Here is a 22258-nt window from a genome sequence, read left to right on the forward strand (position 1 = left end):
GTAGTGGGAGGCAGGTACAATTACATTTAAAAGGCATCAGCATGGACATATGAATAGAAAGGATTCAGAGGGATCTAGGTCAAATAAGACTAGATCAGTTTAGGAGGGCAAGTTAGTCCAAAGGGTTTGTTTCCATTCTGTATAACTCTACTCAAGGAATTAATAAATGCTTGGTATTCGTTGTTGAAAGAAATTGAACTGGCAAATTACAGTTTTTTTTAAAGTTTATTCCTTATTGCTGTGTGTGACAATGCGCCTTATAGAACATAGAACAGTACAGCACAGAAGAGGCCCTTCAGCCCACAATGTTGTGCCGACCATTGATCCTCATGTATGCACCCTCAAATTTCTGTGACCATATGCATGTCCAGCAGTCTCTTAAATGACCCCAATGACCTTGCTTCCACAACTGCTGCTGGCAACGCATTCCATGCTCTCACAACTCTCTGTGTAAAGAACCCGCCTCTGACATCCCCTCTATACTTTCCACCAACCAGCTTAAAACTATGACCCCTCGTGCTAGCCATTTCTGCCCTGGGAAATAGTCTCTGGCTATCAACTCTATCTATGCCTTTCATAAGATTGGGATTAGATTGTTGATACTAGATTGCTTGGCAGTTTGTGTTCTGCTAAAGTTACACTTTTAGTAAATTTATCAGTTTTCTTTTAAGTGATAACCTAGGTGTCCAAGATTTGTTTGTAAAGTGTGATTAGGAACAACTAAGCAATTGAGAGCCATTGAGTAAAAAATTTCACAATGTTGTGAATCCAGTGATACAGAGACTGATTTAGTTTGGCTGCCATCCCTATACCCTAACAACAACTAATACATTCAGCTGATGAAACAGCAATGCTCCAAAAACTTGTGATTTCAAATAAATGTGTTGACTATAAACTGGTGTTGTGTGCCTTCTGACATAAAGCAGTTCAAAAGTGACCTTCTTGTGAAGTAGATGAAGTGAACAGCATCAAAGTCTTTCAGAGAATAGGGAAGGTTATAGTAACAAAAGCGAGGGGGAGATGAAATTGGGTGAGTGGAGACTCGTGTGAAGCATGGATCAATTAGACATTCCAAATAATCTGACACACTTAAATACCAAATATTTTAACACTAATTGGTCATCTTGAAAACATATCTCAATTGCTGCGAACCAGAGAAACCAACTGCACCAGATGAGACTTTGCTTATTGAACCAGCCATAATCACAGCTTTTCTATTTGAAACTGTCAAAATGGTGCATCTTGTGGTTACTTTCTAGAGATTATCAAAACTCAGGAGACACTGAAAAATTCTTACATGTAAAATGATTCCTTAATCCCATTCGTTGGATTCAGATCCAGGTTCTAATACATTAATCCATTGAACAGATTTAACACATTTGTGAAATCTTTGAATGTAAAGTATTTTGGTACAATTCCAGAAGCCACCTAAGCTGATAGATCAAAAAGGTCACATGAAGATTATGGAAAAGATCACCTGTACCTCTACTCCAAAGTGGTACAAAGTCAGATGCGGTAATTGTCAAGGGGAAGAATTTGCTATCGAGACTCTTGGTTCAGATGTGCAACTGCTCAGCCAAATAAAAACACAGCAAATAAAAAGTTCCCTAAGTTCCTGGTTTGAAAATTACTAGAAAGAGATTCAATAGCATTTTTTTCTACTTTCAATAAACCAATGAAGAAGATATTACTAGTTTGGATTTCTAGTCACTGATGTGAATTGGACAGCAGTAACATTTCACAGGAACTCTAATCATGTTACATTGGCACATTTCTAATAGGAGGGATAAACTACAGGTCAAGGTCAGTTTGTCAGCATTTAATACAAATTGACGTGCCCGTTCTGCACGGAATTCCACGATTCAGACATGCAAATCCCACTGTATCTGAAACAGGTGTTCCAGCTTGCTGGGTATCAGAGAAATGAAAATAAATTTAAAGGGTACAGTAACAGAAACGCAATCTCAAGCTATGTCTATTGTCATTCTTTATTGACAATTTTGCTATTCATTTCTTTTTGTTAAATAACATGCCCCTTAACAATTTTTGGCATTAAATGCACAATACAAATGCAGTTGCTGTTGAAACCCTCAAGCCTTTATTCCTGTTGGCATGAAAGGCTAATTGAACTAGAAATGTTCTACACCCACCACTTACACACGCATCACAAATTTTACTTTCAGGAGGGGAAAAATGAAGAACGAATAACGATTCAGGCCATTGGCTCCCTCCTTCACCACTGGGATTCTGTGAATCAGTGTAACCTGGTTATCCACATCTTCTGAAGTTACCACTGACTATTTAACAAGGCTCCGACACATGTAATGTGCAGTGACCAAGGGGAATCTTCCTCCTTGTGTGAAGCTAGTTTGTCAACTGCAAGAGTATTTACAGGTACCATGCAATATTAGGCATCAGTAAAGGTTAGGTAGTGCCTTTAAATTGATGCTAATGCAATATCAACATGCTATAATATCCAGTCAAGAGAAGTGCTGGGGAATGGCTTTCAAACCACTTCAAGCAGCATCACCTCCAATTCAGGGCAATTATCATGGAGTTCAATGCTTGGCTGCACTATCAGTACGCTGGAAACCATGCCTTATCACATATCGTGGATCATTTCATAAGCCTTTTAATGATCGAAGAACGTTTTCAGTCTCTAGTGGCCTTCAATTATTCCATTCATGTTTAATTTCATCCTCTTACACTTCACCACACTCTAAACTAGCTTGACCATTTGCACATGATGGAATTCTTTCCATTTGTCTGACAAATGCAACCCCAGCAATACTCAAGAAGCTTGACACTATCGAGGACTAAGTGGCTTGGCCTGACTGGCATTCACATTCACCCTTCAACATTCGCTTTCTCCACTAAAGACACACATCTACAAGATGCACTGCAGTAACTCACCACTCTTTCAGCAGCACCTTCTAAGTCTATGACTTTCGGAAGGGCCAGGGCAGCCAAACAGCACCATCTGCAAGATCTCCTCCCAACACACCCCCTTGCCTTAGAACTATGTTACCGTTCCCTAATTGTCACTGGACCAAAGTTATGGAACTCCCTTCCATTTGAGTCATGCTAAAACATGAAAACTTCGAAGTTTAGGTTCCAATTTTTACTAATTTCTGATGCAATAAAGTGTCTGTGTTGGCCCCAGTCCATTTTACACATCACTTCTGCCTACAACAAATTCTGCAGCATTTACACGTCATTTCTGCTTTCCTAAATTTATCAGGTGGAAAAAATATCAAATCTATCATGCACTACAACAATGGCTTAAGATTTGGAATATTTCATCTTATTTATTTGGCTCAAATTAAAATCCAACATAGGTATAAGTTCTCTGGAAGACCTTTATCAATCTTCCGATCATAAAGTGGATAGATTCCAATATCATGTCAAACTTAAACAGGAAAAAAATGTTAGCACAGTTTTATTGTCAGTACAAATCAAATATCTTCACTACTTCGTTAACATAGTCATCTGAATTATTTCATTTCTTGAGTTTCTACAATGGCACGATACGTGAAAAGTGTAAAGTTCTAACCTGATATTTACATCTGTGGCAGTGTACTAGCTGATTGCCTTACTTTTGAATACACTATTAAAGACATAACTTCAAGCTTGGTATTACAAAGGAGAAAAACAGCTAAAGAATGAGATCAGATAATTAAGCAAAATAATGTGAAATATATCTGATTGGTATATTGCTTCAGTGAAGTAAGCATTTTCTAATAAATTTCTATGAAGAGTTCCTTTTAGAGCAGTCGAACTGTTTTCCCAGTTACAGTTAAGAAGTCTTCATCTGCCAGAGCTCGAAGAGCCTCTTCAAACATATCCTTGGTAATAGCCTGAGAAAATTAAGACAATTCTAATCAGACTCAAGCCACAAAAAAACAGATCAAGTCTTTTGTTGTAAGTGTGACTAGTTTGTTGCTGTAGTTAAATTATGCTTTTGGTCTCAGAGCAGCAATAATTCTTTCCCCCTGCATTATTGGTCGTTCCTGTCCTGCAACATGGTATATCCAAAGTCTACAATTGTTACTGCTGTAATTCCCCACCTGCACAACACATGATCCACATGCAGCTATAAAAGCACAGGGCAAGCAGGGACATTGTTTTCTCTGGTTGAGTAGTATAGAAGCAATGGGATATCTCAGGATCTGGGGTTGGTCACTGTGATGAGGAATGACTGCTTCACCCAAAAGGTTGTGAACATGTGGAAGCCAAGTCACTGCACGTATATACATTCAAGAACGCGATAGATACATTTTAAGATTTTATAGGCATCAAAGGCTGTGGGGAGAAAGAAAGACAATGGCATTGAGATACAGGATTAGCCAAGATCATGCTGAATGGTGGAACCTCGTAGGATCCAATTCCCTACTCCTGCTACTAGTTTCTACGTTTAACTAAACAATGCTGACGTGGACTTTGCATAAATATTAGCAAAGACAAAACATTGCTCATACTTTAAAGAACAGCAGAGTTCGGGCATTCAGTAAGTTTAGAATTATATGTTATTAACCCAGCCATTTTGCTCTACAATGTTAGGTAATACTAGACCTTGACCAGGACCTTTGGCTATGAAATTTGTAGAAACATAATGTAGAAGTCCATCTTCTAGGTGTTGTGGGTGCAAATATGTATGCCAGTTACAATGTCATAAAAACAATGATCAAACAATACAAAGAGTAGGAAGATAGAAAACTTAAACAAAAAAGAAGAGAAAAGGTAAGTAACAAATAAACAAGAAAAACTTCCACATCAAACACAAAATATTCTAAAATATCACATTTCTATTCCAGATAAAAACTTACAACATCAGATTGAGATCGCAGATCATCAAAAAGTTGCTGGTATTTCATGGCTGGAGTTTTGCCTTTAGATTGAATGAACTGCTTTAAGGCTTGAGCTAATTCCTCCTTGCGTTTACGAGCAGTGGCACTCATTCCTGAAACAAAATTGAAGCACAAGTTTATCATATTGTTGGACGTTGTAATATTTTTTTAAAAGGGAACGTAAGTATAGATCTATGATGTCTGTGTGCAAAGTGAGATAATGAATAAATAGAACGTTTCCACAATTCAGGAGGTTCAGCGTAGCACAATGAGGTGAACAAATTTCTTCATTTTGTAACAATAGTGGACTAAAACCTTAATCTCAGAGGAAAAAAAAGAATTAATGCTTCATAGCCATAGCCATATCTTTTTTCAAATTGAGACTGTCAATTTAGGGCTAAATTTTCAAGTTTTGTACTTTGTACATGACCGGAGGGAACTGGTGAGTCGATTCTAACCTACCGTTCAGAAGTGAAAATGCCACAGGGGTTTCCATCTTTTGATAAGATGCTAAACCATGGCTCCATCTGTCTCTCTGGTGGGTGTGTAAGATTCATGGAATTATTACTTGGACGAACAGTAGAGAAATTCCCCAAGATTGGATTCAAATGAGGTATAAACAATGTACACCACTACACTATCCAATTACATATCATGTTCCTTCAGTTTTGAAAAATAGCATTCTACCATACATACACTTTCACTAACTTGCTGCATCTAGTCATGAACACAATGGAAGGACTAAAACTTCCATTTTCTTTCATATAAATTATATATAGTTACCAAACTTTCCAAAACCACCATTTCCTAAACATGACACCCAAATCGAAAATCATTACCTGTTGTAAGAATGGATATATCCACAATTCCAGTCCTTGGGTCAGTCGCAGACTGTTTCAGAGCTTCTCGGTGAAGGCGTTTTGCCTCTTCTACATCGATATTTTCCACTTTTTCAGAAAACCGCACCTTGGCATAAGCCTCTGCCAGTCGTATCAGTGACTCCAGTTGTCGGGGGTACGCTGAGACCATACCTCTACCACTGCCAACTTTCCTCATGTCCACGTAAGCCTTGAACAATAAAATAAGCAATAGCACGGATTGCATTAGATGAAATGATACATTTTATAAAACATCTGGTATAAATATTAAATAGCGAAGCAAGAACCTAGTTCTCACCTCAATCAGTGATTGACTGGCTTCTTCACTGAGTCTAGGGTGAATATAAGTGCGGCCATAGGCAATATAATCCCTGAGCACTGCCATATCCAGGTATTCTTCTTCCATTTCCTCTTCACTTTGGTAATAAAGTGAAACCAAGTGATGGGCAAGACGTCGATCATAAGCTTCATCTTGTGGGTCCAACATAAGGAAGATCAAGTCAAACCTACAAGTATAACCAACATGCTTACAACATTGTCAACAGCACAAAATGGATGTGATCATTCCAGGTAGAACATTGGGAAGTAGCAATTAGTAGGGTTTAGATCTTGAACACTGAGATATTTAAGTAGTTTTCTAATAAAGAAACTACTGCAAAAATTCAATAGGTCAGACAGCAAGTGAAAAACACAGTTAGTATTTCAGGTCTAGGACTTAGTTTTCCCTACCTGGACAGCAAAGTATGTGGAAGCTGGATATTTTCTATAGTTGTTTTTTTGGGATTCCACTGTGACTCCACTGGGTTTGCAGCTGCCAGGATAGATGTGCGGGCATTCAGTTGACAGATAATCCCAGCCTAAAATATGCAGAATAAAGAGCTTAAAAGAAAACATTTCAGAACTCCAAATCAAGAAAGGGATTTGTACAGAGTAGTTTTTATTTCTAATTCTGCACAAAAACTGGCAAAAGCAGTCACCAAAAGAAAGGAAATAAGCCCTTTTTAATTAAATAGAGACAAAGTCAAAACAATGTAGAAAGATAGAATCTTGTACTTTCGTAGAAGTCACGTTTTTACGTGCTGTTTGCATATTTTATTTCAATTCTGAATGCTAACTTTAAACAATATTTTAAAAACATTCTTACCTTTGCAATGGAAAGGGTTTGCTGCTCCATAACTTCATGCAACACAGATCTAGTGCTGTCATTCATTTTATCAAACTCATCAATACAGCAGATGCCATTGTCACTAAGAACAAGGGCACCAGTCTGCAAGACCAGTTGTCGTGTCTCAGGATCCTTGGTCACATAGGCAGTTAAACCTACAGCACTGGAGCCTTTACCAGATGTATACTGACCTCTAGGCACCAGGTTGTACACATACTGCAGCAATTGTGATTTACTGGTACCAGGGTCACCACACAACAGAATGTTGATCTCTGCACGGAAATTGCCACGGCCAGTGTGACTGAAATCTTTGCGTGTACCACTGAATAACTGCAGCAAGATACCCTGGTATAAAATACAAAGAACAATTTTAACAATCAAACTTTGACAAAAAATTATCATGCAACACATAACATTATATATAAAGATAAAATAACTGATCTAAGATATGTTGGTATCTTATTCAAAGAATGTAGAGTAGATATTAACTATATCCAAGGTGTGGGGAGATTTTGGAAACGCAACATATACTGCCATGAAACAAACATACACGCCACCATGACAATGTTCCAACTTTAGGCTTTACTGGGGGAAATGGAGTGGGACCTTGCTATGAGATTACAAGGATTTTAAAAGTATTCAGTTGGCTGCATCACAGTATGAGATGTCCAGAGAATGTGCAAAGAACTGCATAAATTCAGTGATAATGGGAACTGCAGATGCTGGAGAATCCAAGATAATAAAGTGTGAAGCTGGATGAATACAGCAGGCCAAGCAGCATCTCAGGAGCACAAAAGCTGACGTTTCGGGCCTAGACCCTTCATCAGAGAGGGGGATGGGGTGAGGGTTCTGGAATAAATAGGGAGAGAGGGGGAGGCGGAGCGAAGATGGAGAGAAAAGAAGATAGGTGGAGAGGAGAGTATAGGTGGGGAGGTAGGGAGGGGACAGGTCAAGGAGGTGGGATGAGGTTAGTAGGTCAGAAATGGAGGTGCGACTTGGGGTGGGAGGAAGGGATGGGTGAGAGGAAGAACAGGTTAGGGAGGCAGAGACAGGCTGGGCTGGTTTTGGCACCCATCCCTTCCTCCCACCCCAAGCCGCACTTCCATTTCTGACCTACTAACCTCATCCCACCTCCTTGACCTGTCCGTCTTCCCTGGACTGACCCATCCCCTCCCTACCACCCACCTATACTCTCCTCTCCACCTATCTTCTTTTCTCTCCATCTTCGGTCCGCCTCCCCCTCTCTCCCTATTTATTCCAGAACCCTCACCCACCCCCTCTCTGATGAAGGGTCTAGGCCCGAAACGTCAGCTTTTGTGCTCCTGAGATGCTGCTTGGCCTGCTGTGTTCATCCAGCTTCACACTTTATTAACTTGCATAAATTCAGTTCCTGGATCTGAGCAGCCATGGGGATAAGTGGTTGGAAAAAATGCTCTGCCGGCTTGAGCATAAAACCAGTAACTGTTTTACTGAAGTAAGTGCATACATACAAGTAACCTTTGAAAGAAAATGCATGCAGAACTTCTACAGTAATTCACCAGAAGCACACTTGAACCCAGACATCCCTGTCAGGTTTGGAAACACCATTGCTGATCCTAACTAGATTAAAAAACTCATTTATATTTTAATGATTTCTGTGCTGGAGTCAGGGACCTGATACAAACCTGACCAGGAATCCCTGAATCTAGCAGTGGAGACAGTCACTGTAGAAAACCACATCCCTTTTCACAGTACTGACAGTTATACTATGTAAGGGTCAGAATTAAAGTTGAGAGGGGTAGGAGCTTGTTACTTCAGAGTGGAGGGAATGTGTCAACAGCAAGTCAGGTTCACTTCAACAGTTAACCATTGAGTCAGAACAGGTTTCTAAGCCACTAACTGTTCCTTGGTTACTATTAAACTTGAAGTGTGTTGGAATTTCTGAATTCTCAGAATAAGATACCAACGTATCTTAGATCAGTTATTTTATCTTTATATATGATGTTATGTGTCGAATGATAACTTTTTAAAGGGCTTTTCCAAAGGATTCCAGACATAGAGGAATTGAGAGATAGAATTTTCAATTTTCCGTCAATTCCCAGTTAGCTGCATTGAGGTTTCCGCATGGCCTCAAGGCACAGCTCCCACCCACCCTAAAGAAATGACCGTCTGGTCACCGAAACTTCTGAGCCATGTTGCTTATAGTTGTTATAAATGTTATAATATAGGGGATTATAAAGATTTGTTCAAATAACTATAGTACACCTTTTTGATATCCTCATGCTCATAAATACTAGGAGCCAATGCAGCTGAAAGTCGTTCATAGATATCAGGCTTCTTAGACAGCTCCTTCAACATGTCAGCACGCTGCTCTGTGAACAGTTTCTGTTCCTTTTCATCTTCAAGTCCATGAAGCCGTTTCTCATCAGTCTTGTGAAAGTGAATAACATCAATATGAGTCTTATACACTGATTTCACATTGCTAACTCGGGGATTCACACGGATAGGAACAGCTCTGTAGATACCTGGAAAAAGCAAATAAATGCACACGTAAAATCCTCCAGTTCCTCTTAAAAAGTAAACTATCATCCACCCATTGACTGTGCTAGAAAATGTAAGGTTTTGTTTTACATCTTAAAATCAACTCATCCTTGCTGTTCTACCCCTCAAATAAATTCCAGTAGATTAAATTTCAATGTTCAATTGGAATAAGACTTACCTGTGACATTCACTCGATCTCCAGGCTGCACTTTATCCACTAGGTCATTGTGAGCGAACAGTATAACTGTATGTGGTGTCTGTCCTGCAGGCATATCTTCAGGGGACTCCTGCAACTTAACCTGCATGAATATAGAAGGAAGGTAAAACTAGTTAATTAGACCAACAACAGCAGCTGCACAGTATATTGTAGTTGTGTTTCTGAAGTAAATACAGCTGATATGTTTGAAAGAATTTCTTTTGTTTTACTTCATCAGAAGCTCCTCTCGCTATACTTCATGCTGCAACCTACCCCTAAACTACCTCCAACCTTGTATCAGTTACTATTCATACTATTAGTAGACCAAGGCGACGCATTCTGCAGGGAAGGATGCAGCCTATTGTTCACCACCTCCTTGACTGAAGTCAAATATGCACAATTTAATCTGCTTAATTTGCACCAATGCACAATGAAAGCATCAGTTCAGCTAACTCCATGATATTGTCTTGACCCTTGTCAATTGTCCAATATAGAATCAGAGAGGCATACAGCACTGAAATAGATCCTTCAGTCCAACTTGTCCAAGCCTACCAGATATCTTTAATTAATGTAGTCCCATTTGCCAGTGTTTGGCCCATCTCCCTCTAAACCCTTCCTATTCATGTACTCATCCAGCTGCCTTTTAATTGCTGTAACTGTACCAGCCACTACCACTTCCTTTGGCAGCTCATTCCATACATGCCCCACCCTATGTGTGAGTGAGTTGCCCGTAGGTGTCTCTTAATTCTTTGTCCTCTCACCTTAAATCTATGCCCTCTAGTTTTGGAATCCCCTGGGGAAAACACATTGGCTGTTCACCCCATGATTGATGATTTAAGGTATTACTTTGAAGTTAGGGGAGAATGATTCAGCTGCAATCCAATTATTTAGCAGTAACTGTACATTTGTATTGAAGTCTGCCTGTATTTCTGAAGCATAACATACCATCTGTTTATCTGAAAATACCGAACGGTTGTGGATCAGAGCCATACTGTGTGTTGTGTTGCAGTTTTTGCACACAGATGGTTCAGTAATCCGGCCACGATCAACCTCTACCCTTGTGCAAAAAGCACACACTTGACAGCTGAAAAACGCTTCTTGCATCTCGGGAATCAGTTGAGATGTTCTGATCACCATGCCACTAACTGTGATTAACTGATCAATATCTGCAAAGAAAAGAGCAAAACAATACTTTGCATTATTTTAAAATTGAAACAGGAAAAACAAATTCTGATTTTCAAAAATGTCCTGCAGATGCCTTTCGGATGATTTTAAATTGTTCAAGTTAACATTACCATAGTATAAAAGAGACTTACAAACAGTCTGCTATAGTTTAGCAGCAGAATTTACCTTCTGGATTTAAGCTTCTCATATTTTTTGTTCTCAAAGCATTGTATGGCCGCACTTGGATTTGATGCTCCAGTAGAGAATCAGGGAAACGTTCAAAAAAAAGCTCATTGACAGCCATATCAAAAGTGGGAATCACTTCCTAAATATTTTAAAAAGATTTATTTAGCTGCAAAGCACTAATGAACATATTTTAAACATTTCAACTTTTTTCAAAAGCTGTGACTCTGAAGCAATTATTTTCCAAATAATACACATTACCTGCGGGTAACAAATTAGCTGCCTGTATAATTCTGGATCAAATGTTCTCAAATGGGTAGAGTTCACATTGAGAAATGGTTCTCCCACCAAATTCATCTACAATAAAAGTACAAAGTCAATTTCATGTAGTGCGAAAAGATCTATGTAGGGAAAAGAATGTAATTAGTAAATGTGGTTAAGATATACAATACCTCTGCAAGTCGTTGCATGTAAAGTGGTTCATTTATGTCTATGCCTGTAACTTCCTCTTCTTTAGCAGAAGGGTCAATAAAACGCTGAAGGAACCTCTGAAAAATGGTACAATGATTACTTTGTCACTTGGATTACTGCAGAAACTACACATTTCAATACTTGCGTAATTCTGTCATCTCATAAATCTAAACAGGACAAGTGCTGGCCTATTATTCCACTCTTCACCATCAGCAAAATCATAGAGAGAATTGTCATCAGGTCTATCAAGTATATTTATATAGCAGGATCCAGTAGGCGTCTGATCTCATTACAGCTATGGTCCAAATATACTCAACAAAAGTTGAGTTTCAGAGTTGAGGGAAGAATGACTGCTCTTGAAATCAAAGTTGCACCTGACCGACTGTGGCATCAAGGAGACGGAGCAAAACTAGAATCAATGGGAATCGGGGGAAAAATCCCTATTGTTGGAGCTATACCTACAAAAAGAAAATGGTTGTTATTGTTGGAGGTCAATCAGCTCAGCTCCAGGACATCTCTGCAGCGGTTCTTCAGGGTAGTGTCCTAAGCGCAATCATCTTCTGTTGCCTCATCAATGATTTTCAATCCATCAGAAGGTCAGAGGTGGGGGTTTTTATTGATGTTCTGCACAATGTTCAACATAATTTGTGATTTGTCAAATACTTAAACAGTTCAGGGCCACATACAGGAAGACCTGAACAATATCCAGGCTTGAGCTGACAAGTGGCAAGTAATACGTGTGCCAAACAGTTGCCAATAAGGAGAAATTTAATCATCACTCTTGGCATTCAGTGGTATTCACATCTCAAAACCTCATTATCAATATTCTGGGGGATCCAATGACCAGAAACTGAACTGGGCCAGCAACTTAAATACTGTGGCTACAAAACCAAATCAGAGGCTGCAAATTTTATAGCTTCTAATTTCCCAAGTCTTTTCCAATAATCTACAAGGCACAAGGAGTCTGATGAACTACTTTACACTGTCTGGAAAAAAAATGCAGTTCCAACATGAGAGAAAGCAACCCACTTGATTAGGATCCTATCTACCATCTTCCATATTCGCCATGTACCCATTGCCAATTGTGGCAAAACACACTTGTTCACGAACTTTCTTTAGGGAAGGAAATCTGCTGTCTTTACCTGGTGTAGCCTTAGTGGACTCCAGAACCACCCCATGACTCTGAATTGACCTCTGAAATGGTTGAGAGAGTCAATGATTTCAAGGGAAATGAAAGCTGGATGCACTCATCGCACATAAGAATAACGAATAAAGAAAAAAAAACAAGCGCTTTATTTTTTCATAAAGAGTCGGATGTCCTCCTTGTATTCTTGGCATTTATACTAGTTAAGGGAAATGATTGGAATTCTCAGGTTGAAAGGCATGCTTGGAGATTTGTGTGTATGCACGGTTTATCTACAAGTTGTTGATGCATTTCAATAATGCCATTTTGCAACAAGTGGAGGATAACTAAGAACTGCCTCCTAATGAGTTCAATAGAAGAACAGCTATGTTAAAAATAAATGCAAACAGCATGTTTGCAAAGTGTATCAGCAAAAATAGATCAATAATTTATTTGAAACTGACCTGGAACTTTTCTTTGCATGCAGCCACATTGACATCTGTTCCCCAGATTACTAGTTTCTGACCAAGGGATTGCTCACTGGTCACAAAGTCGTCTGCTGAAGGCTGTAAGTAAGAGATCAAACTCTTAAAGACATCTGTCAACAATAAGTTTACTTCTTCAAAACAAAACACATAAATATAAATGAATTTACAGATAACTGGTTAATCTGCTTAACTTCTTACCTGGTCTGCATGCAAATCAACCTGGCGGACCTTACGTGCAGACCCAAGATCAGGACGCTGGCGTACAGGTGTCCCCCGTACACCACTCCGGGGTGTGCCTTCAACTCTAGAACTGGGAGTGCCGTAGGTCAAAGGTGAGCTTATGTCGAAATCACTGGCAGCTGGGGGCAATAAAATATTTTGACAGCTACTCCAAGAGTGGCTAAATACATAAGTAAACACGTAGATTTTTAAACATTCTAGTACAGACCTAGTTAAAGCATGTTAAATGCACTGCTGGAAATAATTTCAAACGACAACATATGAAAAGGCTAGAGTCAATGCAACAAGATTAGTACTCAGCCTCACAATACAGCATACAGCAAGAGACTTAATACAAAAACATACTGCTGTTTAAAATAAAACTGCTGCTTTTTTGGTGGTACATTCACATCATCCTCTGTTCTGACTGGATACAAAAATGAAATCATAGTATCTACTGTCACTGTTGCAGACATAGTCTATACTCTTGATAAATATTTGAATTGTTGGAGAGTTTATACTAAATGACAAACAGCAAACCTGAATGGCGTGACCGTGCTGGGCTGGATAAAAAGGATGACTCCTGAACACGCGGGCTCTGAGCATCTGGTGCTGGAGAGGTTGGCATTGGCTGCAGATCCCCAGTGGATGTTGACTCATCCATCCGTTGTCTTTGTGATGGTGGAGACTGTACTCCATCACTACGAGCTGATAAGAAGGGGCCTTATTTTTACCATTATATTAAACCCATTTTATCATTCTCACAATTTAAAGCTTTTTTGAAAATGAAAATAACATAATTCTAGCTCCCGTGTGGTATAACTAATATAAAAAAGGCAAGGTTTTCAAAGTTCAAATCAGCCGCACCATAACTCGGTATTTGCTTGGACTGTAAATATTTTACACAACTGAAATGTAATACAAGATAGACAGCTTATCATGATAAATTTCAAAAAATGTTAGAGAAGTTATTAGAAATAAATAACCTCTGCCTCTTATCCAGCCAGTAACCATCACTAACTTAATATATGTATGGAAAGGAACTCAGTGTTCCATAAAGAGATAATGGGAACTGCAGATGCTGGAGATTCCAAGATAATAAAATGTGAGGCTGGATGAACACAGCAGGCCAAGCAGCATCTCAGGAGCACAAAAGCTAGCTTTTGTGCTCCTGAGATGCTGCTTGGCCTGCTGTGTTCATCCAGCCTCACATTTTATTATCAGTGTTCCATAAAACCTATCTTGAGAAAGGAAATGAACGGGAATGTGGCAAACTAGCTGTTTTACATCTTTTAATGAAATTGACACCTCAATGTTCAAATGTTTATCTAATCTGAACTAAAATTTTTGAACTATTTTTGCTCAAAAACAATGACTAAAAATGTGGATGTTTCTGTTGCCTATCTTGTACCCAATATAATAGAATGACTTGCAGCAAATTTGTCATTAGCTTCAATAGGACCTGATTTGCATTGATACTGCAGTGAACTTACATGTGGGGGTATTACTGCCTCTTCCACGCTTGCCTCCTTTACGACTAGGTGTTGATGTTGGTGAAGACATCTCTATCTCTAGCAATTGAAAAAAAAATTACCTCTGACTTCAACATAAATATGTTTATAACAAAAATGAATGTGAAGAGTCAAAATATTGATGCACAAATTCTACATTAACGTTAACTAATTTGTTATGCATCAGGCATTCCATTTCTCAAATCTTTCAAGAGAATAATAATTCAAAATATTGTTTATTTGCTGTCATCAAACATGCCCATTATTGTATCCTCCAAGACCACCAGGCTATAACAGCAGGCTTATTGTTTTTTTAACATCCCTGTGATTTTATTAAAGAGGAACAGTTAAACTTAGAGGTTTGCAAGTGACTTAAGTAACTTGAAGCCATACAGAGATAAAATACAATAGATAACATTGCAGTACAGCTTATAGATTATCTGAAGTTGTAAATGTAATGTTAAAAAGCTAATGTGGTCTTTCTCTACAGTTGCTGGAGAAACAAGGACGTTAAAAAACTGAGAAGAAGATCCACTAAAATGATTTCCACAGCTAAAATTATGAAGAGTTGTGAAACATGGAAGCTTGAGAATGGAATGGTAGCATCTGAAGTGATCTACCACCAACATGCATCACAGTTAATAGCATAGAAAAGGTTCACCCTAAATATCCATATCAATTAAACCATGACAACAATTTAAGCTTAAACTAGTAAAAAGAGAACATTAGGGCTTTTCCCAAGAATTCCTTCAACAAAAGTTCACCAACTTGCACGTGGGATTCACGATCAGTGAGTCAGAAGAACAACACCATATGATGGAGTCATAGAGGTCAGCCATTCAGCTCAATGAGCCTCTACAGCCCTCTTCAGTAAAAAAAATTCCAGAAGTACTACCTGCTGAACGAAGAAAATCCTCAGCTTTATCCTAATTGAGTGACCCATTATTCTAACATTACTGCACTCTTCTTCGACCATCCTAGCCATTTAACGATTATAGAAATAAAGAGGTTAAGTGCTCTGGTACAGACTTGCATAAGTGTGAAATTGTCAAAGGGAGAATGGGGTAATTTAAATTTTAAGGTTTAATCTTGAGTAAAACAACTTCTCTGCACTCAAGCATTTTACTCATAGCTGGCACTGCATAGCAAGTGAGCATTTCTTAAAAAATCAATATTGGCCTTCAGATTATGAGTATTTAGAGTAAAAGGAATAAGGCAAAGTCCAAAGTGTGTATTTAATATTCTTTAAACCAGAGAAAATGAGCATAAAGACAGCAATCCAAGGATAAGTCATGTTGGGTTGCTTAGTTAGGTGGATACTCCTCCTGTGCCCTGTGTAACATCCGAGACACGTCCAATGTCCAGGATCACTATGTTTGTGGGATGTGTATCCAGCTGCAGTTAGTGGAAATTTGCATTTTGGATCTGGAGCAGCAGCTGGAATCACTGTGGAGTATCTGAAGAGCTGAGATATACAGTGATAGCATATATAATGAGGTGGTCACACATTGGGTAAAGAGTGCACAACACCAGACAGATTTAAATAAACACCACACAGTTAGTGCAGGAGTCCCTTGAGGCTACTTCTGTCTGACAATAGTTTGGACATTGTTGAGGGAGACAGCTATCACTGCATTCCCTTAAAAACTAAGTCCATGGCACCAGAATTGGGGGAAAAAAAGACAAGGAAATGGCAAGTCAATTGAACAACTAACTTAGAGATAATGGGAACTGCAGATGCTGGAGAATCCAAGATAATAAAGTGTGGAGCTGGATGAACACAGCAGGCCAAGCAGCATCTTAGGAGCACAGAAGCTGACATTTCAGGCCTAGACCCTTCGGGTCTAGGCCGGACGGGTCTAGGCCCGAAACACCAGTTTTTGTGCTCCTAAGATGCTGCTTAGCCTGCTGTGTTCATCCAGCTCCACTTTGTTATCTTGAACAACTAACTTAGTTCTGTTTGTACAGAGGACAACACAAATAATGACCCAGAAATACTAGGGAAGTAAAGGTCTATTGGGAAGGAAAATTGATATCCTTGAAGGAACTTAGATGTGATTAGTAGAATAGATGATACAAGCAGTAGATGTGGTGCACTTCAATTTTCCTACATAAGAGGCTGATATATGTAATCAAAGTACATGGAATTTGTAGTATTGTACTGAAATGGGGTTAGAATTGGTTAGCAATTGCATGAATAAATGTTGGTTTTGGAGTAAAGAACAGTGACAAAAGAAGGCACTGTTGAGCCTTAATTATTCGCGTTATGTATCAACAAGTTGGATGCAAGAATCAAGTGTAATATATCCTAGATATCCTAGTTTGCTGACAACATAAAACTCGATGGGGCAAGTGCTGAGATAGATGGATAGAGGTTTCAGGTCAATTTAGACAAGTTGAATGAATGAGCAAATACACAGAAGTGTAGCATTACTTGAATGAGTGTGGAGTTGTCCTCTTTTGTAGGAAAAATACAACTGAAAATGTTATTTAGAACGATACATTAGGATGTGTTGGCATACAAAAAGATCTAGGTATCCTCATTCATTGGCAACTGAAAGCAAAATTCAGGTACAACAAACAGTTACAAAGACTAATACAATGTTAGCTTTTACTGTAAGAGGATGAGTGTCCAGGAGCAAGGAAGTGTTACTGTAGCTACATAAGGCCTTGGTGAGACCACATTTGCAGTAGAGTGATCAATTTTGGTCTCCTTGCCTAAGTGTATAATTGCAAGACAGTTAAGGTGCACTAATTTGATTTCCTGCCAAGGCAGGTTTGTCATATGAGGACAAAACTGGTCAACTGGGTGCATATCACTTAGAGTTTAAAAGAATGAGAGGGCTCCTCAGTGAATCGTATAAATTTCATAGTGTTAAATAGGCCAGACGCAAGAGCTATAGTTCCCCAAACCAGGGTATCCCGAACAGAAACTTAGTCCCAAGATAGGGAGTGGGGAATTTTGCACTGATACGAGGAGAAATATCTTTATTCAAAGAGTGGTATACCAGTGGTAACAATCTACCATACCAAGTCATTTAATAAGTTTTAGGAAATAGATTTCCGCGAAGTTAAAAGTATCAGGGGTACGGAGAAAGAGGAAAAAGTATGACGCATGAAAGACAGAAAAAATGAAAGAGAAAAAAAGCATCAGCCATGGTCATCTTAAATAGTATAAGGGGTTTGACGGGCCGATTAGGCTTTTTCAGTTCCTATTTCCAAGGCATGCTTAATAAGTAGATCAGATAGATAGCTAAGCGGTTAGATGGCTAATATGACGTATGATTATCATGCGAACATCCTATCTATTTTCGCGATCAAGAGTGGGGTAGGAATAAACTAGGAAAAATAACATTTTCTGGATCAAAAGTAAAACAAGATTTTAAATAAAACCTAGGCACTTTTAAAACATAACTTAAGTAATATCGCTTATGCCAAGCGCGATACCGCCCTTTACGCCGGCACCAAAAATTTTGCTTGAAATAAAGCTCCAGGTGCAAAATTGGGAGTTCTAAAACAATTAAGTCCGTCCATGCGGGTAGCATACTAACCAGTTGGCCTGACAGGATGCTGTGTAACGTTCACTAGTCACGTAACTAACCTATTTCGACAGGCTGATTAATTAAAATTTCAAATTATTTTCGCGGCCCAGCGCAAGGACAACACGGCAAACACAACAATACTTATTATTATGACCATCTTATAACGTGAATTATTTGCCGATAGACTGAATCCCACCTGAGAGCGCTCCCTCTTAACTCAACAGACAACTTTTCCCGCCACGACGGTCACCTGATCGCCAATCCGCGCGCTTGCTCTGACGTGGAAAGATCTATCCCGAGCGAAAGATGGGGGGGGGGGTGGAGAGGGAGAAGGAATGGGGAATGAGAGAAAAAGCTGGAATGGAAGTTGAGAAATCGTATTGCAGGAATCACTTGATTTGATTTATCCAAAGCGCCGTATGTTTACTGCCTGTGAATTGAAGGGAATTATTTTGAGAATTGTTGTTCAAAGTTCAGTGCTTCCTCCCCACCTCAGCGGGGTGGTGGAGTGGGCGGGCTTAGAGCGCTGTGCTGGCAGGGCTCGCGCCAGAAAAATGGCTGCTGGAATGCGGAGACCTGGAGCTGCGGTACAGCTCGAGGCGGAGAGGCGGCTGCACCAACTCGAGCAGCTGCTGTCAACCCGAGATTTCAGGAGTGCAGCAATGGAGTCACACAGTGTAATCGCCAACCTGAGCCATGACCTTCTACACAACAGTCATGAAAGCCGGCTGGGTGGGTAGAGGCAGTTAGGCCGCTGGTTGAGGTGCATAAGGTTTGCACAAGTTCTTTTAAACCCCTCCGGCCTCTTGGGAGGATGCGCATATCCTGGAGGGTGACTGACCAGGACAAGGAGGAGTTAAAACAGCTGGTTGTTTGTCTGTTCTCCAGCGCCACCTCCAATTTGTTTCCTAGTCACCGGAATACTGTTTATACTCTTCGGCAATAAACCGAGCTGACAGCGCACTGGCGAACTACAGAATTAGCTGTTGTACATTAGCAAAATAGATGCTTCGATTCTCTATTGTTTGGGGGGGGAGCGGGAAGAGGAGTAATTTTGTAAACAGATATGGCTGGGAGACGTAGACTGCATATATTGCGAAGTAAGCCTGGATTTTTCCATAGACAGATTATAGTCGTTTCTGAGGTTTAGCTGAGAGTTGTTTGTGGAGATCCTGCGAAATTCCCAGCAAGAGACCCTGAACCAATTTCCAGGGAAATTGCAGATTCCGCTGACCAATTCCTATCTACTTGGAAGAGCCAATCACTTTTTCAGTCGGATAGTTCCGGTGTAATTAATGGTTGCTGAGGAAAGTTTGACTATTAAAAGCTAGTTAACACCTCAGAAGCTATTCAACCGACTCCGTACTGTTCTTAACTATCTTCCAAGTGCATGTCCTTCTAGACATCTTGCAACTGTCCCCGTCCCACACGGGACCTAATACCCTGTCTTACTCTAAATTCTTCGTCGTTTACTGTCACAGCCAGCTGCCTGTGATGCTTGATGTTTAACTTGTCAGAATGTGGCAGCTGGCTGCTCTGAAAACATAGACATGCATAGCTTCCCCTGACTGTTCTGCACGGCCAGAGTGGCAGAACGGCTCCACATCTCTGAAGGAGTTCTGATCCGAAACTGCCGTCAGAAATGCATTGATATAGCATCCTTTCAATGTGGAAATGGGCCCTTCGCCCAACAAGTTGCTGAGCTACAGGGAAAGAGCTGGGGAGTGGGACCAATTGGATAGCACTTTTGCAGATATAAGTGGATGGATAGCTTTCCTCTGTGCTAATTCTTGGAGGAATGGCCAATTGGATGGGAATAGTTGTCCAAGCAACAAGCAGTGCCTTTGGGAGAAAGGAAGAAAAGTGAAATTAAGAATTAAGTCCACGCTGACTCTCTGAAGAATGCCACCCCCACCCCTGCCATATCCCTGTGACTCTATTTCCCATGGCTAATCCACCTAGCTTGTGCATCTTTAGACCATGGGACGAAACCGGAGCATACCTATGAAGATATGGAGAGAACGTGCAAATTCTACACAGTTACCTGAATGTGGAATTGAACCGGGGTCCCTGGTGATATGAGGCAGCAGTATGAGATTGCCACTCCCCAGAACATTGGCCATAGTTGGCACTACACGTAAAGACAATGGTTGTTCCAGTGATTGAAGTACAAATGGACTAGATTCAGATATTGAAATTGGGCCTGGGAGCATTCTGATTTATTTTAATTTTTTAAATTGCCCTAACATTACTTTGCTTAATGCAAAGAAAAGCAGAAAATGTTAGTTTTTGAAATTTACTCATGCCTCACTTGTAGAAATGGAACAAGAAAAGGGGTCAAAACAGGTTTTGTGGCATCGGCTGGTTTTCAAGTCTTTGTCATATTCTGTGAAAGGTATGAGTTGTTGTGGTATTATCTGCTGTTACCTGAGTCAGCTTCAAAGTAAATTTATGGATATTGACCCTTGTTTTACTAATTTGCATTACAATTCTCCAGAATTTAACTTTGCTCAGATATTATTTTGTTAATTCAATCGTATCAAAAGTGCGTCAGAGATAATGGGAACTGCACATGCTAGACAATCCGAGGTAACAAAGTGTGCAGCTGGATGAACACAGCAGGCCAAAAGCTTTTGTGCTCCTAAGATGCTGCTTGGCCTGCTGTGTTCATCCAGCTACACACTTTTTGTTATATCAAAAGTACATTAAGGTTTTTGTTGAGTTATTTTTGGCAATACTTAAATTACCTAATGAATTATCAAAATAGTAATAAACTGAGAATTTAGTGCTAAATGCATGAATTATATAGCTTTGAACTGAGTTGACTATAGTTGTCAAAATTGTGTAGGTAGTTTTTCATCTCATCCTAAGCAGTGTTGTTTAGGATGATGGTAAAGCAGAAAAAGATGTTTACGTCAAGTTGAATTTGTTTTTATCATGTGTTAACCCAGTCAGAACTTGAGTGACGTTGTCACACCGAAATAGTAAGCATTATTCTTCTTGTTCAAAGATTAAGTGATAGCATGTTATTTCTTGTATTTCTGTAAGCCCCCACTGTGAAATAATTTCATGCATGCTTTGAGGAGGAACATTACGTATAAATCTATATAGTTGGCTTGTGTAGTCAGCTCCCATGTGTAAAGTTTTCATGTTGGCTGGTCTTAATTTGCTGATGTAGCGGGTGCTAAGTAGAAGCCAGCACCTCAAAGTGGAGATGGAAAATCAAACATCCCTCTTCCCCAAACTATTCTCTTTATTCCATTTAGTATTATGCTCAGCATGATATTTTGAGAGGGTCTGAAAGTAGGTGAAGTGCAGCTTTAAAGGCTGAACGGTGGAACTGAGCACAAATTTCAGGTTGTGGTGAGGTTGTAGAATGAGAAATCTGGAAAGAAAAATGTTGGAGTTGAAATTATCATTTTGATTTTGAAATAAAGAATTGTAAATACAGAACAGCTTATTGTGTCCAACTCTTGTTATTTGTTAGTTCACTGGATAATCCACAAAAAAGCCTCCTTGTCCTCTACTTTTCAATTATTGACAATACTCCCTACACTGAGCTTCCTGGCCAACATTTTGTCCAACCCCTTTTCTTCCAAGCTACCTGTATTTCCCCGGGTACTTTGTGTTGGAATTACTGTTGCTGCCCTGCTGTATCTACCAAGTATACTTGCTGCTTCTCGTTCTGCTGACTTCATGCACACACTGTTCCCCAGTGCAGTTTCCATTTTCATTATCATGATCTAAAAAGACAGGTTTGATTGTATTGAGGCATAGCTAAACGTCGACAGTGTTTTGACTTTTCAAGACACCACATCTCCCTTTTTGTATGCATCATCATTTGTCAATTATAGTGAAGGAAATCCCAGACAGAACAACAAAACTACCTCCTACAAACCATCCTATTTAACTCCCTTGATCTGATGTTCAACACATCATAGCAAGAGTTTA

The 22258-nt window shown here is 39.5% G+C and overlaps 2 protein-coding genes across 2 annotated transcripts in view; one reads left to right on the top strand and one right to left on the bottom strand.

Moving 5' to 3' along the window:
* Positions 1–3288: 3288 nt before the first annotated feature.
* Positions 3289–18581, bottom strand: mcm4 (minichromosome maintenance complex component 4). The gene is made up of 17 exons (XM_048529902.1): positions 18504–18581; positions 14748–14825; positions 13795–13962; positions 13234–13394; positions 13012–13113; positions 11406–11501; positions 11215–11310; positions 10957–11095; positions 10552–10772; positions 9589–9709; positions 9135–9394; positions 6870–7235; positions 6455–6582; positions 6024–6231; positions 5687–5915; positions 4827–4960; positions 3289–3857 (listed from the first exon to the last, which is right to left on the bottom strand). Exons 2-17 carry the CDS (start codon positions 14815–14817, stop codon positions 3765–3767), a joined length of 2592 nt encoding a protein of 863 aa, XP_048385859.1. The 5' UTR covers positions 14818–14825; positions 18504–18581; the 3' UTR covers positions 3289–3764.
* Positions 18582–18817: 236 nt separating this feature from the next.
* The window catches only part of prkdc (protein kinase, DNA-activated, catalytic subunit), a 210313-nt gene continuing 206872 nt past the window's right edge, over positions 18818–22258 (top strand). Inside the window, exon 1 of the mRNA XM_048528582.2 lies at positions 18818–19039. Coding sequence (XP_048384539.2) covers positions 18862–19039 — 178 coding nt within the window. The 5' untranslated portion in view covers positions 18818–18861. The remainder of the gene's footprint in view (positions 19040–22258) is intronic.

This window comes from Stegostoma tigrinum, chromosome 5, assembly GCF_030684315.1.
Source record: "Stegostoma tigrinum isolate sSteTig4 chromosome 5, sSteTig4.hap1, whole genome shotgun sequence".
NCBI lineage: Eukaryota > Metazoa > Chordata > Chondrichthyes > Orectolobiformes > Stegostomatidae > Stegostoma > Stegostoma tigrinum.

Coding starts and splice junctions, on each gene's coding strand:
- mcm4 (XM_048529902.1), bottom strand. CDS start 14,817: ATGTCTTCACCAACATCAACACCTAGTCGTAAAGGAGGCAAGCGTGGA. Junction 11,502..13,011: donor CATGCAAAGAAAAGTTCCAG/GTCAGTTTCAAA, acceptor ACCATTTTTCAG/AGGTTCCTTCAGCGTTTTAT. Junction 10,773..10,956: donor GAGAAGCTTAAATCCAGAAG/GTAAATTCTGCT, acceptor TTTTCTTTGCAG/ATATTGATCAGTTAATCACA.